This window comes from Nannospalax galili, unplaced genomic scaffold (genome assembly GCF_000622305.1).
Source record: "Nannospalax galili isolate Female #2095 unplaced genomic scaffold, S.galili_v1.0 scaffold706, whole genome shotgun sequence".
In the NCBI taxonomy this organism is placed as follows: domain Eukaryota; kingdom Metazoa; phylum Chordata; class Mammalia; order Rodentia; family Spalacidae; genus Nannospalax; species Nannospalax galili.
Window position 1 is genome coordinate 1,582,283 of NW_008354694.1, and position 14,269 is coordinate 1,596,551.

At 41.7% G+C, this 14,269-nt stretch overlaps 1 protein-coding gene across 4 annotated transcripts in view; it reads left to right on the plus strand.

Annotated features, from left to right (window-relative positions):
- Cdc42se2 (CDC42 small effector 2) overlaps nt 1-14,269 on the plus strand; it is a 98,108-nt gene that overhangs the window by 53,669 nt on the left and 30,170 nt on the right. For all 4 annotated transcript variants that reach the window (XM_008851878.3, XM_008851879.3, XM_029555417.1 and 1 more), the window contains one exon: nt 11,488-11,810. In XM_008851878.3, the coding sequence (XP_008850100.1) occupies nt 11,757-11,810 (54 nt within the window). In that variant the 5' untranslated portion in view covers nt 11,488-11,756. The remainder of the gene's footprint in view (nt 1-11,487; nt 11,811-14,269) is intronic.

Sequence of the window (14,269 nt, forward strand, 5' to 3'; positions counted from 1 at the left end):
CACCACTATGGCTGGCCTGGTCAGTGGTTTATCATGGCAGTAGACAGCCATCTAGTCTTTAGCATTAAGAAAGCCTGGACTTGGGGCTGGAGAGATGGCTCAGCAGTTAAGAACACCGACTGTTTTTGCAGAGGACCTGGGTTCGTATCCCAGCACCCACATGGAGGCTACAAACCATCCTTAACTCTAGTTCAGGGGACTCCGAAGCCCTCTTCTGACCTTTGCGGTATTGCACGACACGGGTGCACTTACATCCATGCAAGCAATACACTCATACACATAAAATAAAAAAAATAAGGGGCTGGAGAGATGGCTCAATGGTTAAGAACACTGGTTGTTCTTGTAGAAGACCTGGGTTTGAATCCCAGTACCCACATGGCAGCTAACAACTGTCTGTAACTCCAGTCCCAGGGGATCTGACAGCCTCTTCTGACCTCTGCAGGCATTGCACGACACAGGTGCACTTACCTACATGCAGGCAATACCCGCATACACATAAAATAATAAAAAAAGAATTTCAAAATATATTAATAATAATAAAATATTTTTTAAAAAATCTGTATGGAATGAGTTTTGGATATTTTTAGATTTGAAAAAAAGTATTTTTGGTAAGGATGAGAACAGCTCTATTTTTCTCTAAAGCTTAAAATGTGAATTTCATCTTGGCATTCATAGTAATCATTTAGTGACTTGTTATTTTTAGAAGGATCCCAGTTGCTTTTATTTGTAATACTTTGGATTTTTTTTTTATATAAAGCAAATTGAAGTGTATTTGCTGAAACCCGAAGGACTCTCCCACTTCCTTTTCCCTCATCTTTTTGGTAGGCCTTTGTGGGGTGTCTAGCGTACAGATTTTTATTCAAGTTTATCTAGAATGTCAAAGTTTTTCTTAGCTTTCCCCCTTGTCCCCATCTTCCTTCCCCTTCCCTGCCCCCCTTTACTCCCCCCATGTGTTTCCCCCATCTTCCTTCCCCTTCCCTGCCCCCTTTTACTCCCCCCATGTGTTTGTTTGAGGCAGGATATTACTGTACCTCAGGCTAACCTGACACTCACTCTGTAACAGACTGGCCTCACATTCCCAGTGACTCCCTTGCTCAGGAATACCATCACAGCCCCTGGATTTTAGGTGTGAGCTGCCACACCCCGCTTATTTATTAATTTCTTCTTTTCCAGCAAGAAAATATTTCAATTACTGTAGAAGACAATTATTCTAGATATAGGCACTGTCTATATACTGCTTGATGGCTGACTTGGGAGAAAACTTGGTAATAATAATATAAGCTGTCTTTTGTATGATTGTCAGTTATCTGTGCCTATTATGAAGTTATGCATTTTGGTACTAAGAGTAGATAAAGTTTTTGTTAAAAACATACAGCGCAGGTGTGGTGCCATGTGTCTGTAGTACCAGCTACTCTGGAGGCTAAGGCAGGAGCATCATCTGAGCCCAGGAGTTCAGGCCAGCCTGAACAACTTGGCCTGGCTAGCCTCCCCAATAGGAAGAAGGGAGCAGTAAGGAGGGAGGGAAGGGAGGAAACGAAGGGATAGCTTTAGAGCAAAGAAATTTAAAGCAACTAGGAGAACTCCTTAAGGGTGTGGCATTGTTCTGTCGTCACAGCAGGTGAATCTTGTTTCCCAGCCAAAAATCAATGACAGCGGAAAGTGCCTTCTTTACTTGGAGTCAGCAGTTGACAAATCCTAAGCAGTTGGCACAAAGCACACACAAATGAAAGGTAAACCAAGGTAAACCTCTCCTCTCTGGGGAGGAATCGAAACACCTAGTGAAAGCCTGGCCTCTACCTTGCCTTGTTCCACACCCAGATAAGTGGCTGCAGTTTGTGTTGAGCGGGTTTTCACATCCCAAGGGACTGATAAGAACATCTTTGCCTGGCTAAGAAACACGAATTACACTATACTCGCTGGACTCACTCAGTCCTACCCTTCTTGTCCTTTACAGAGAGCTCTTGGTGAGCATTTCAGGGGTCCAGAGCTATCCCATTCCTTCTAAAACTTGTACCACTGATATTTAAGGCCTTTACTAAGAGGAGAAAACCTAACTAAAACTAGTTTAGTGTCTGATTATATTGTATTGGCAATTAATAATTGAAAGCAACCAAATTAAAATTACTAATTCAATTACTATCAGATTGCAACTCTGTTGTAAACTTTAAATAGTGTATGTCATGAATATTGTGTGTACATTTAAATTTGCTTTGGAGGATATTATGACATTGCTATAAAAAGGAGTGATTAATTGGTTTATGTTTTCTGTACCTTGATACTATTCTGCTCCATTTTCCCTTCTAGATGTAAGTGTAAATGAACAGGTTTTTCTATGTACTGCCCTTCTAAGAGAGAAGGAGCTTGACTAGAAAAGTCTGTCCAGGTGCTGCTCAGGTGAGCACCAGGGAAGGCTGTCTCTGTGTGAAGAGAGGAAACAAACTCCCTCTATAAATAATATTGGCCAAAATAACAACATGGAGCTGGAGAGACAGCTTAGTGGTGAAGAGCACAGCTACTCCTGCAGGGTTCAGGTCCCAGCATCCACATGGCAGCTAACAACTGTCTGTAACTAGTTCCAGCATAATCCAACAATCTCTTCTGACCTCCAAGGGCATTGCACCACAGGGGTGTACTTACATGGAAGCAATACATTCATACACATAAAATAATAATAAAGTATTTTTTAAAAAAACTAGTCTGGGCAACATAGGCAGATCCCATCTAAAAAAGAAAAAAGAAAATGATGAACTATTTTTATGGCTTTATTCTATTTGCCATTCAAATTCTGATAACAAAGGGGAGATACCAGTGTCCTCTTTTAATATGTGCAGTGCTTTTATATATATCTAGTTTAGTCCTTGTTTAGACCTGTGAAACTGGCAACAGGGCATTCTATTTTATAACTGAGAAACCCAGTGGGTGCTAAGAGTCTGTCACTTTTCCAAGCTAACATTTCTGAAATTACTACAGTACTTCATACACTTCTGACAGTCTTTGGATAGCAAAGGAATGTCACTCTGCACTAATAACATCTGCATACGGCTCTAAGCACAGCTGAGCACATGCCACCAATCTTTATTTCAAAGTCTAAATTCTGAACTTTGATTTAGTTTTATACAAACTCTATGTTCAGTTTCTGAATTGTGTACAATTCCTTCCTTTTCAAAGGCCTTAAGTCTTAAGAAAAATCTTTTATACTATAGACCAGTTTGATCTTGATTTATGTGTGGAATGTGCTGAGCTGTGTTTAAAGCCAAGTGTAGATGTTGATATTAGAGTGCCACTCCCTTGTGCAGTCTAGAGACTTCTGAAGTGTAAGGGTTTTGTTTTGTATTTTGTTGAGAGGGCTCACACAGCCCCGGTTGGCCTCAGGCTAGTGGAAGATGGCCTTGAAGTCCTGATCTTCTTGCCTCCACTGTTACCACACTTGTCTTTAAAAATAGAAGGTTTATGCCGGGCATGGCAGCACACGCCTTTTAATCCCAGTACTTGGGAGGCAGAGGCAGGCGGATCTTTGGGAGTTCAAGACAGCCTGGTCTACATAATGAGTTCCAGAACAGCTGGGGCTACAGGGAGACCCTGTCTCAAAATGAAAAGAAAAAAAATGTGTGTGTGTGTGTGTGTGTGTATAAAAGGTTTGTGTTTTTTTTTTTTTAATGGACGTGTTTTTAAGCAACAATTAGCTCAAGAAGTGGAAATAACTCTATTAGTGTAGTTAATGGCAAGGTTGAAAATTTTTGGTGAAGGATTCAGTGGTCCAAGAAGGTATCTTTTGGGTTTATACAGTTCTGAAATAATTCTAAAAATTCAGGAAAACAAGAAAATAGACATTTCTCAAAGTATGTTGGAAACATAAGATCTTTTTTTAGGGGGTTGGGGAGTTGTCTTTTTGAGATGAGACATCTCCCTTGTAGTCGAATCTGGCCTGGATCACTATGCAGACCAGGTTGGCCTAGATCTCACAGAAATCTGTTTCTGCCTCCCAAGTGCTGGGATTAAAGGTGTGCACCACCACGTCTGGCTACATTCATATATATACTTAAAATTATTTAATAACCACATAATTAAAAGAAGCATTTTGTTAAAACAGCATTGACGCATTCAGTAACAGTTCCCAGAACTAAGATGCATCTCTTTCAAAATTGGCTCTAAAATTTAGGTTTACAGTTGAATTATTACGGTTATACAAAATTGTATTCAGTATAAACCCTATAAGACACAAAATTAAATGAGGTTTTAACCTTTAAAAAAGATTTCTATTTCCTTATTAAAATAGTTTCATACAGAAAAATTATTTTTAATGCAACTGACACTAAGATGTTTGCACATGCGTTTCCGATCTGTTTATATCTGATTATTACTAGTCACGGTTACTTTCTGAGCTCCTTGGCATCTGAGCATGGATATAAAGTCATCAGGTAGGTTTCAGTGGTAATGGTTTTCACATCTACTAATTATTAAGGAGCAAATTTTTATGCTTTGAAGAATTATTTTTTTAATTTAAAAAAAATTTAATAACCGCATGATTAGAAGAAGCATTTCATTACATACAGCTTTAACATAGTAACACTCCAGAGCAAGGATACATCTCTTTCAAAAGTGGCTGTAAATTTTTAGGTTCACAGTTGAATTAATATATGCATACAATATTGAACTCAGTATAAACCCTGTAAGATACAAAATTGAATGACTTTTTACTCTTTAAAGATCATCTCCATTTCAAGATATGCTGTTTCCTGCATTTATATATAGACATTTAATATGCTCAATAACAGTTTCCAGAGCAAAGATACAGCTCTTTTAAAAGTGGCTATAAGCCCTGTAAGGCATAAAATTGCATGAGTTTTTAACCTTTAAGAAAGATCTCCGTTTCATTTTAAAATATACTGTTTCTTACAGAAAGATTCATTGTTTTTTTCTACTAATGCTGAGATGTTGGCACATGTGTCTCTAATCTGTATGTATCTGATTATTACTAGTCATAATCGGTTGCACTTGGATCCTTGGTGCCTGTGTATGTCTATAAAGTCATTGGGTAGATTTCATTGGTAATGTTTATCACCTCTACTAATTAACATGACGTAAATTTTTATGCTTCCTCCTGAAATATAGTACATTTAAAAAAATTTGTTGATTTTGTGTGTGTGTGTATCAGATGGAACATCCCAAACTCTTATTCGACTATATACCCACTTCCCAGATGGCACCCTCCCATAGCCCCCCCCCCACTAGAGCCCTTATACTCTGTCATCCCTGTTACTGTCCCCTGTGTTGTCGGCACTCCCACTACTTGTCCATCTGGTGAATCTAGTCAGCCTATCTAGAGGTCTTTGTTTTAGGAGGATTAGCTGTTCCTCATCTAGCAGAATCAGTTGTCAATATTCCTTTAGATAAGATTGGAGTCTGCTGTTCATTTTCCCAGTTCTATGCTGGGTTACTATCTGGGAGTCTCTTGGGAGATTCTATCTGGGAGTCTCTCGGGAGATTCATATATTTTTAACAAGAACTTACAGGTTGCAAACATTCCCTTGGTTTGAAATTACATTTCAGCAGGTTTATTATTATTATTATTATTATTATTATTATTATTATTATTATTAGGTCTTTATGAGACAGGGTCTCCCTGTAGCCCCAGTTGGCCTTGAACTCACAGGGATCCAGAATACTGGGATTAAAGATGTGTACCACCACGCCCGGCTCAGCAGGTTTATTATGTAGCATAAATATATTGTCCACAAATTATTATATATTAATCAGTTATTCTTGAACTAAACAGACCTGAAGTAGAAGCATTGTGAATTTTCTTTTTTTTAGATTTTTTTCTTTTGAGAATTTCATACATGAGTTTATTTGTGTCACTTCCCCCCTTCCTACCCCCTTCTCACACACCCCTTCTCACACACCCCCTTCTCACACACCCCTTCTCACACCCCTTCTCACACACCCCCTTCCTCTCAATTTTGTGACCTCTTTAATTATTATTCAGTGTGCATGTGTGTCTGTGTGCTACTGAGTCCATTCAGTGGTGTTGGTGTGTTTGTGTTTTTAGGGCTGACCACTTGGGATGGGTAACCTGTCAGGGAGCTCTTCCCTGGAGAGCACTGGTGCTTCTGTCAACAGCCATTGATTGCCTGGAGTTCTTCATCTTGAGGTTGGGAACTTGTGGTCCCTCCCCTCAGTACTGGCATGTCAGCTGATGTTGTCATTATGCAGGTCTTGTTCAGGCAACCATGTTGTTGAGATTTCCTTGGTGCAGCTTCCCTGTCTTGTCTAACAGCAGGCATCCTGGTCCTCTGACTTAGTCTTACTGCCCTGTCTTCTATGATGTTCTCTGAGCCGTAGGTGTAGGGGTTGTGTTGTAGATGTATGAATTGGGGATGGGCACTGCACAGTCTCTCACTGCATTTTGACCAATTGTAGATTGCTGTAGGAGCCTCTGTCTGCTGAACAAAGAAGCTTCTTTGATGAGGGGTGAGAGCTACACACATTTGTGGGTATAAGGGTATTTAGAATACAGTTAGAAATTATTGGTTTAGGAAATGGCAGGAGTAGGCACTCTAGGCTCCGTGACTTCTCCAGCCACAGGTGTTTAGCTAGGTTTACAGTACCAAGCATGAATTCCCTCCTATTGTAAAGGCCTTAAGTCCAATTAGACAGTTGGCTACCCCAAAATAAAAGTGTCACCGTTGCACTGTTAGGGATATCTTGCTGGGCTGGTCATTGTTGTGGTCCATAGGTTTACAGCTGAGTAGGACTTACTGCTTTTCTCCTTTGCAGCTTGTGAAGATACTATGGGAGCTAGTCCTCAGGGAGGCTTCTATATCAGTTCTAGCTCCATTCTAAGTCTTGTTCCCAAAGAGTGTGGTGTCTTCATCAATAGGATCTAACCCTCAAGTTCTGAGAGGCAACCAAAGGCAGTGGCAGAGCTTGTATTGTATTGTTTGAAGGGTGGTTTCCCAGGCCTAGCACTGAGATTTTCAAACTTCGTACTTGTTAGATAGCCTGTGGTCCTTGGTTTAATTTTTTTTTTTTAGACAAGGCCTCACTCTGTAACCCTAGCTGGCGTTGGATTTCATAGAGATTGGCCTGCCTCTAGTTCCTAAGTACTGGGATTAAAGGCATGTACTACCATACCTGGCCCAGCATTGTGAATTTTTAATGTAGTATCTGGGAGCTTGGAGAGAAACAGCTTTACTGGAAATGTGAAGAACATTTGAATTTGAGAAAACATGGGATTAATATTAAATGAATTAATATTAAATATCAATTATGGATGATAAAGTAGGAAGCCATTTTTAGCCAGAGCAGTCAGTTAAAATAGAATAAAAAGAAAATGCAGCAGTTCTCAATATGAAATTAATCTCTGAAGGTAGTTGCTAGCAATTTATGTGTAAATTAGAAAATGATATGCATGAAATAGCAGATTTGGAAGTTTTAAGAAGCTTCGTATGGGCTTGTGTTGGAACATGATGAGCTGAAAGAACGCCACTTCCAACCAAAGCTTGTTCATGGCCTGAGCCACAGACAGTCCGTTCCACAGTGATTTCTCAGCGGCTGAGGTCTTTGATCCAGGAGGCACTTAAACTTGTTTGGAGTGGTGCTTCATCAGCAGGTATTAAGTGATAGTAGGGTCCGGCGTTCTGGTGTGCTCTTACACAGTGAAGTGGCCAACAGTGACACTCTGCTGGCCCTTTCAGACAGCTACAAGAAAGAATTTTGAAAGTTTTCACCATAAGGAAAGATCAGTTTTTGAGGAGATAGGTAGGTTTTATTTTCTGTGGTGCATGCATCAGAGCGTCCTGTGAATGCCTTTATACATACATATACGTGTAACCTTTTTTCCTTTTTTTGGTCTTTTTCAGACAGGGTCTCCATGTAGCCCAGCTGACCTGGAACTCGATATGTAGACCAGGCTGGCTTTGAACTCACAGCAATCTGTCTGCCTCCCAGGTGCTGGAATTAAAGGCATGTGCCATCATGCCTGACATGTGTAACTTTTTTTTATGATTACTATTAATTTGTGTGTATTTGTTTGCACTGCAGCAGTGCAGATGAGTGGAGGTCAGAGGACAGCTTTCAGGGGTTGGGTCTGTCCTTTCACCGTGTGGATTCTGGGATTCGAACTCGAGTCCTCAGGCTGGGCAACAAGTACTTTTATCCACTGAGTCATCTTAAGACTGGGCAGAAGAAATAAATGAAGCAGAGTTCTTTTGAGCAAATTAAATCACAATATTTTCCAATTCAGTAAACAAGACATCACTAGTTCTAGGGGCTGGAGAGATGGCTCAGTGGTTAAGAGCACTGGCTGCTCTTGCAGAGGACTCAGGCTCAGTTCCCAGCACCCATGTGGCGGCTAACAACACTCTGTAACTCTAGTTCCATGGGATCCGGCTCCCTCTTCTGACCTCCTCAGGTACTGTACGACATGGATGCATTTAAATACACTCAGGGAATATACTCAGACACACAAAAAATTAAAAAACAAAACCAAAAAACCCCAAAACATCTCTAGTTCTTGGCTGTAGACTTGGATGAAGAAAGGAGAGTTTGTTCCTACTTAGAAGCATTCCAAGTTGTGATTTTTAATTACAACAGAACTGTGAATTTCTCTTCATTTTATAGTTCTTAGAATATATGCTTACTGGGGGGCTGGAGAGACGGTTAAGAGCACTGGCTGCTCTTGCAGAAGACCCGGGTTCAAATCCCATCACCCACATGGCAGCTAACAACCGCCTGTAACTCCAGTTCCAGGTGATCTGACGCCCTCTTCTGACCTCTGCCAGCATTGCATGACACAGGCCATACATTCATACACATAAAATAAAAATAAACAAAATATTAAAAGAATATATGCTTATTGTTTGACATGGCATTTCCTGGGAAACTAACCAGATTTGACATTGAGCACACGTGTCCTGGAGATTTTCATTTATATGAATGGTTTCATCTTATCAGGGTTAGAATCATGGCTTTGAAGAAGTCAAAAGGGTGGAATTTTCTAAACATGCCTGGTGAGGGTAAAGGAGACTCAGCTTGTGGTATTTAAAATAATATATTTTTTAAGTAGTCATGGGTGAGAATAAAGGAAAATTTTGTGTTGTGTCTATATAATGTATGTTTTTAAAGGGCAGAATTTTACTTTACTTAATATTCAGGGTTCTATGCTCTTATAAGATGGTTGTTATTGATCTATAGTTGGCAAAGTTTATCAGTGTATGGGTTTCTTCTAAAACTTTACAAATACTTTGGGCTGGAGACATGGCTCAGAGGCTAAGAGCATTGGCTGCTCTTGCAGAGGACCTGGGTTTGGTTCCCAGCACCCACATGGTAGCTAACAACCTTCTGTACCTCCAGTTCCAGGGACTCTGTTGCCCTTCTCTGACCCTTAGGCATTTCACAACACAGGTGTACTTACACAAGCAAAACACCCATACACAAAATAAATAAATTTAAATTTTTCTTTTTTTTTAATTTACAAATACTCGATTTCTGGTTTCTTTTTGGTCTTTTTGAGACAGGGTCTCCCTGTAGCCCCAGCTGCCCCGGAACTCACTATGTAGACCAGGCTGGCCTTGAACTCACAGAATCCTCCTGCCTCTGTTTCCTGAGTGCTGGGATTAAGGTGTGCGATAGCACGCCCGGCTCTCAAGCAGAAGTGTTCACTTCTTGCTAACCAAGTGAAGCCATCTTTGGTCTTTTGTCCTTTTGCTTCACAGATGGCTTCTGAATCTCTATACTGCATTATCTTCTTAAACTTCATTTCTCTTGCAACGTTTCTTTCTCTTGTTGACCCCCTTGCTTTGTTCCCAGTTGCTTATTGCCCACTCGTAGGCCCCCACACCTTCACTGGAACACAGCCCTCTCTAATGGACGGCTCTCTGTTGTCTTATTTCAGTACAGTTCCTCCTCTCTGGTTCTGGTAGCACCTAGCCCTCCTGTGTAAGCTCCTTCTCTGCTGGCCACACAAATGAGTTGTCCTCAGGTCCTCTGCTGAGTTCTCTTTTCCTCTCATGATACCGCTTCCCTTCGATTGTTTTCCCTTTACCATAAACAGCTGATTTCTGAGACTTGATTTGTGACTTCTGTGTTCATCAGTCTATTGGACATCTTCGTTAAAGGTGTGTGGTAGGTTGCAAGCAGTATGCTGAACCTACTTCAGGGTAGCTTCAAGCCAAGAGCCCATTGTCTCAGAAAAGCAGATTTGAACTCAGGTAAAACTCTAGGCCTCTCTCCTCTTGCCTCTGCCTGTCAGCATTCTTCTCTCAGAGCTGTCTTCTGTAGGAGGTGTCTATCGTGGTTGGAGGGGAGCCTTAAAGTCACCAGTTTAGCAGTTGGAAACCAAAAGTAAGTCCAGTCTTTGTCCAACACCAGGTGGAAATCACCTGACAAGGATTCTTTTTGATGCATCTTGGTTTGCCATGGTAGGATGTGAACTGTCATGACTGACTTCCCTGCTGGTGAATTGGTGGAGTGGGGACTTTGTGACTCCATTCACAAAAGTCAGACTCAATGTAGCTCCACCCAGCTTCTGTGTCCAATTCTAGTTTCAAAGGGTAGGTAATCATTTTAAGGGCTCTGATGTACTGTAGTGTGCTATCGGAGTTCATTGATTTATTAGTTACTGTGGGGTGCCTGAGAACAAAGGACTCAATTGAAGAAACTTGAAAATGGTGATCAGTATTCTTTTCTAGAACTTTTGCATGACAACTGTAATGCTCTAATTAGTGATTTGTAAAGAAAATAGACTTATTAAACGAACTCATACTTTTAATAGTTTGCAGAATAGAATATTACATGAAAGCGAGACTTTCTCTTTGTTTTCATTGTTAAAACCTTGACACCTGGGATAGGACAGATGGCTCAGCAGTTATGAGCACTGGCTGCTCTTGTAGAGGACTTGAGTTCAGTTTCCAGCACCCACATGGTGGCTAACAACAATCTGAAACTCCAGTTCCAGGGGATTCGACACCTGACCTCCAAGGGCTTTGCACAACTTGGGTGCACTTACACACATGCAGACAGTACACTTGTACACATTTTTTAAAAAATTTAAAAACTTGACACCTGACACTCATACTACCTCAAAAAGTAATTTGTTAAATGAATATTTATGAAAATCTTGATTTTCATTATTTGCTTTTGGGGGGGTAATAGTTACTCTTAATTTACTATGGATTTCTTTTTAACTTTAATGAAATTTTTTTTTAAATTTTATGTGTATACGTGTATTGCCTGCATGTAGGTAAGTGCACCCATGTCGTACAATGCGGGAGGAGGTCAGAAGAGGCTGTCAGATCCCCTGGGACTGGAGCGATGGACAGTTGTTAGCTGCCATGTGGGTGCTGGGATTCAAACCTGGGTCTTCTGCAAGAACAGCCAGTGTTCTTATCCACTGAGCCATCTCTCCAGCCCCAATTTACTATGGATTTCAAACAACAAAAGAGTCCAAGGATAAGTAAAGTTGACTTATTTTTTTTTTCTTCCTAGACTACCTGCTACAAGCTTTGGATCAGTAGAGCAGTTCTTTCCCTTCCTGCTGGTTTGGAGACAAGTCTTTGTAGAGTGAGAAGCAGAGAAAAGAAACAATCAAACCTTGTCTTTAATTGACTGTATAAGACATTTGCCTTCCAAGAACAAAAGCACAGTGAAATTAATGATTGTGACAGCTACTCATCATCCTGTGGATCAGAGTTGTGGAGCTTCCTGAATAGAGATTTGGAGTCTTCTCTGGTGCTCATCATACCTGGACAGAAGGCATGAGTGAATTCTGGTTGTGTTTCAACTGCTGTATTGCAGAGCAGCCTCAGCCTGTAAGTACGACATAGGGTTCGTGTGCATGGGGGTGCCTCAAGCATACTGCTGGATCTCAGAGAACTGGAACCCTAGTAGGGCAGTTTTATCATGGAGAATAATTCAGAGATGGGACTGTCAGAGAGAGAGACAGAGACAGAGACAGAGGGACAGAGAGAGAGGGAGGAGAGCACACCAGAGAGAGAGAGAGAGAGTGCCAGCCCACTGGGCCTGGTGGCACATACCTGTGATCCCAGCACTTGGAAAGTAGAGGCAGGAGGATTTCCGTAAATTCAAGGCCAACCTTGACCATAAAGCAAGTTTAGGACCACCCAGTGCTATATAGCAAGACACTGCCTCAAAACTCCCAACTGCCATATGTTAGGAGCTGTGCTGGGGTTCTGTATGTGAAGGTTGTGTTGTTAGGCTGCACATGCAGCTATCGCAGCTGTTGAACAGGAGAGAGAAAGGAGACCTGTTGTAAAAGAGCCAAGTCAGCCTGGGAATTTAGTGTTTGAAGATGTGGCAGCCAGATTCTTTTCAAGTTTCCAATTTATCGTTTTGTTTTTCTCACAGCAGCTCTCTGAGGAATGTACCATTATTGGTTTTTCATTGTTTTTGCCCATGGTTACATAGATGTTAAGTGGCCTTGGGTGCTTTCTTCATAGACACTATTTTTGTGCCTCCTAACCTTTATGCATTATAGGTCAGAAATCCTGTCTGTATACTTCCAAATTTTTGTTCATTTTTGCAGAGGTCTGTGTCAAATCCTTTCTGAAAGGTTGGGAATGTGGCTTAGTGGTAGATTGTCCTGTTTTGAGACAGGGTCCTGCTATGTAGCCCAGGCTGGCCTGGAAGTTGAAGTCCTCAGGAGGCAGGGTTCTAGGTATGTGCCACTACTCTGGGTGTACATTCTGCAGTGTTTAGGAGCCTGATCATGCTCAGGTGTGTCTTCAGGTTTTACCATGGAGAATGTGGGCATAATGCTGGCCGGTTGACTGGGTTTTTTATTTCAGTTTTGTAACAGTGTACAAGGGTGCTGAGGATTAAATTAAGGAACACAGTTGCACACATCCTACATAATTTTTCTTTTTAAAATGTTCTGTTAATTCACAAATTAATTTTTTTTTTTGGTGTTTTTGAGACAGGGTCTCCCTGTAGCCAAGCTGTCCTGGAACTCACTATGTAGACCAGGCTGGCCTTGAACTCCCAGAAATCCACCTGCCTCTGCCTCCCGTGTCCTGGGATTAAAGGCGTGCGCCACCACACCTGGCTCAAATTAATTTTTATAAAAATGTATCCAGTAAGCCAGCTCAAATTCATGTCATCAGGCTTGGTGATTGATATTTTTACCCCTGAGCCATCACTGCTCCTGAATGTTGACTTCTCACTTCATTTTTTTGTTATTTAATCTTTCTATCCTTCCAGAATCTTTCTAGTAAAATATCTTTTATTTATTCTTTGACAGTTCTGCACATGTAAATGGTGTATCTCAATCATGGCTTCCAGCTGACCCATCTTGTCTTGGGCTTATGCAGTAGCCACAGCTGCAGTGAGTGCATGAGTGCATGGCCATGCCATGTCCAGAAGACGGCGTTTCACACGCCCTCCCTATCTTCCAGCTCTTAACTCTTTTTGCCTCCTCTTCTGCCATATTCCTCAAGTGTGGTGGCGGGGGAGGGGGAGGGAGGAGGAGGTACTGGTGGTGGAGGTGGTGGTACAGATGTCCCACTGAGGGCTGAGCACTCACAGTCACTTACTCTCAGCATGTTGACCAGTTATGAGTCTGCAGTAACTGCTCCCCACTGCACAGACAAGGTTCTCTGGCCAAGGTTGAGGGCAGCAGTAATCTCCTTTGGGATCTTCTTTTCTTCATCTGAGACCTCAGCACCATGTTGAACAGTGCCCATGATGGTTGACGGGGCATTTTGCCTTGACTTCAATGGGACACCGTGGCCAGCTGATCATGCAGCCATGGTGTCTAACACTACTTTCCTGTTGCAGCACCGCAGCCTATGGTGGTTTCTGCTCAGGCAGGTGGACTCCAGCTGCTGCCTGTCTTGAAGACAGCCCCAGTGTTGGTGGTATAAAGAGTTGGGTTTCAGTTTGATGAGGTTTTTCCCATGTGGATGGTGTGGTGATCCCAAACTCTCAGCACTCAGACATGTTGTCTGCTCAGAAACTCACAGTGCCATAGTTTTTTCTTTTTTCATTATTTTTGTATGTATGGTCTGCATGGGTGTATGTATACATGTTTTGCGTATGTGTGGACACATACTTGTATGGGTGTGTGCACCTGCATGTAGGGGCCTGAGGTTGGTGTTGTGAACCATCCTCAGTGGCTTTTCCACCTTGGTCATTGAGGGAGAATCTCTGTCAAACCCAGAGCTTGCTCATAGGCTAGTCTCTCTAGAGGGCCCTCTTCTCTGCCTTCAGAGTGAGAATTACAGGCGGGCCACCACACCCACCCACCCACCCA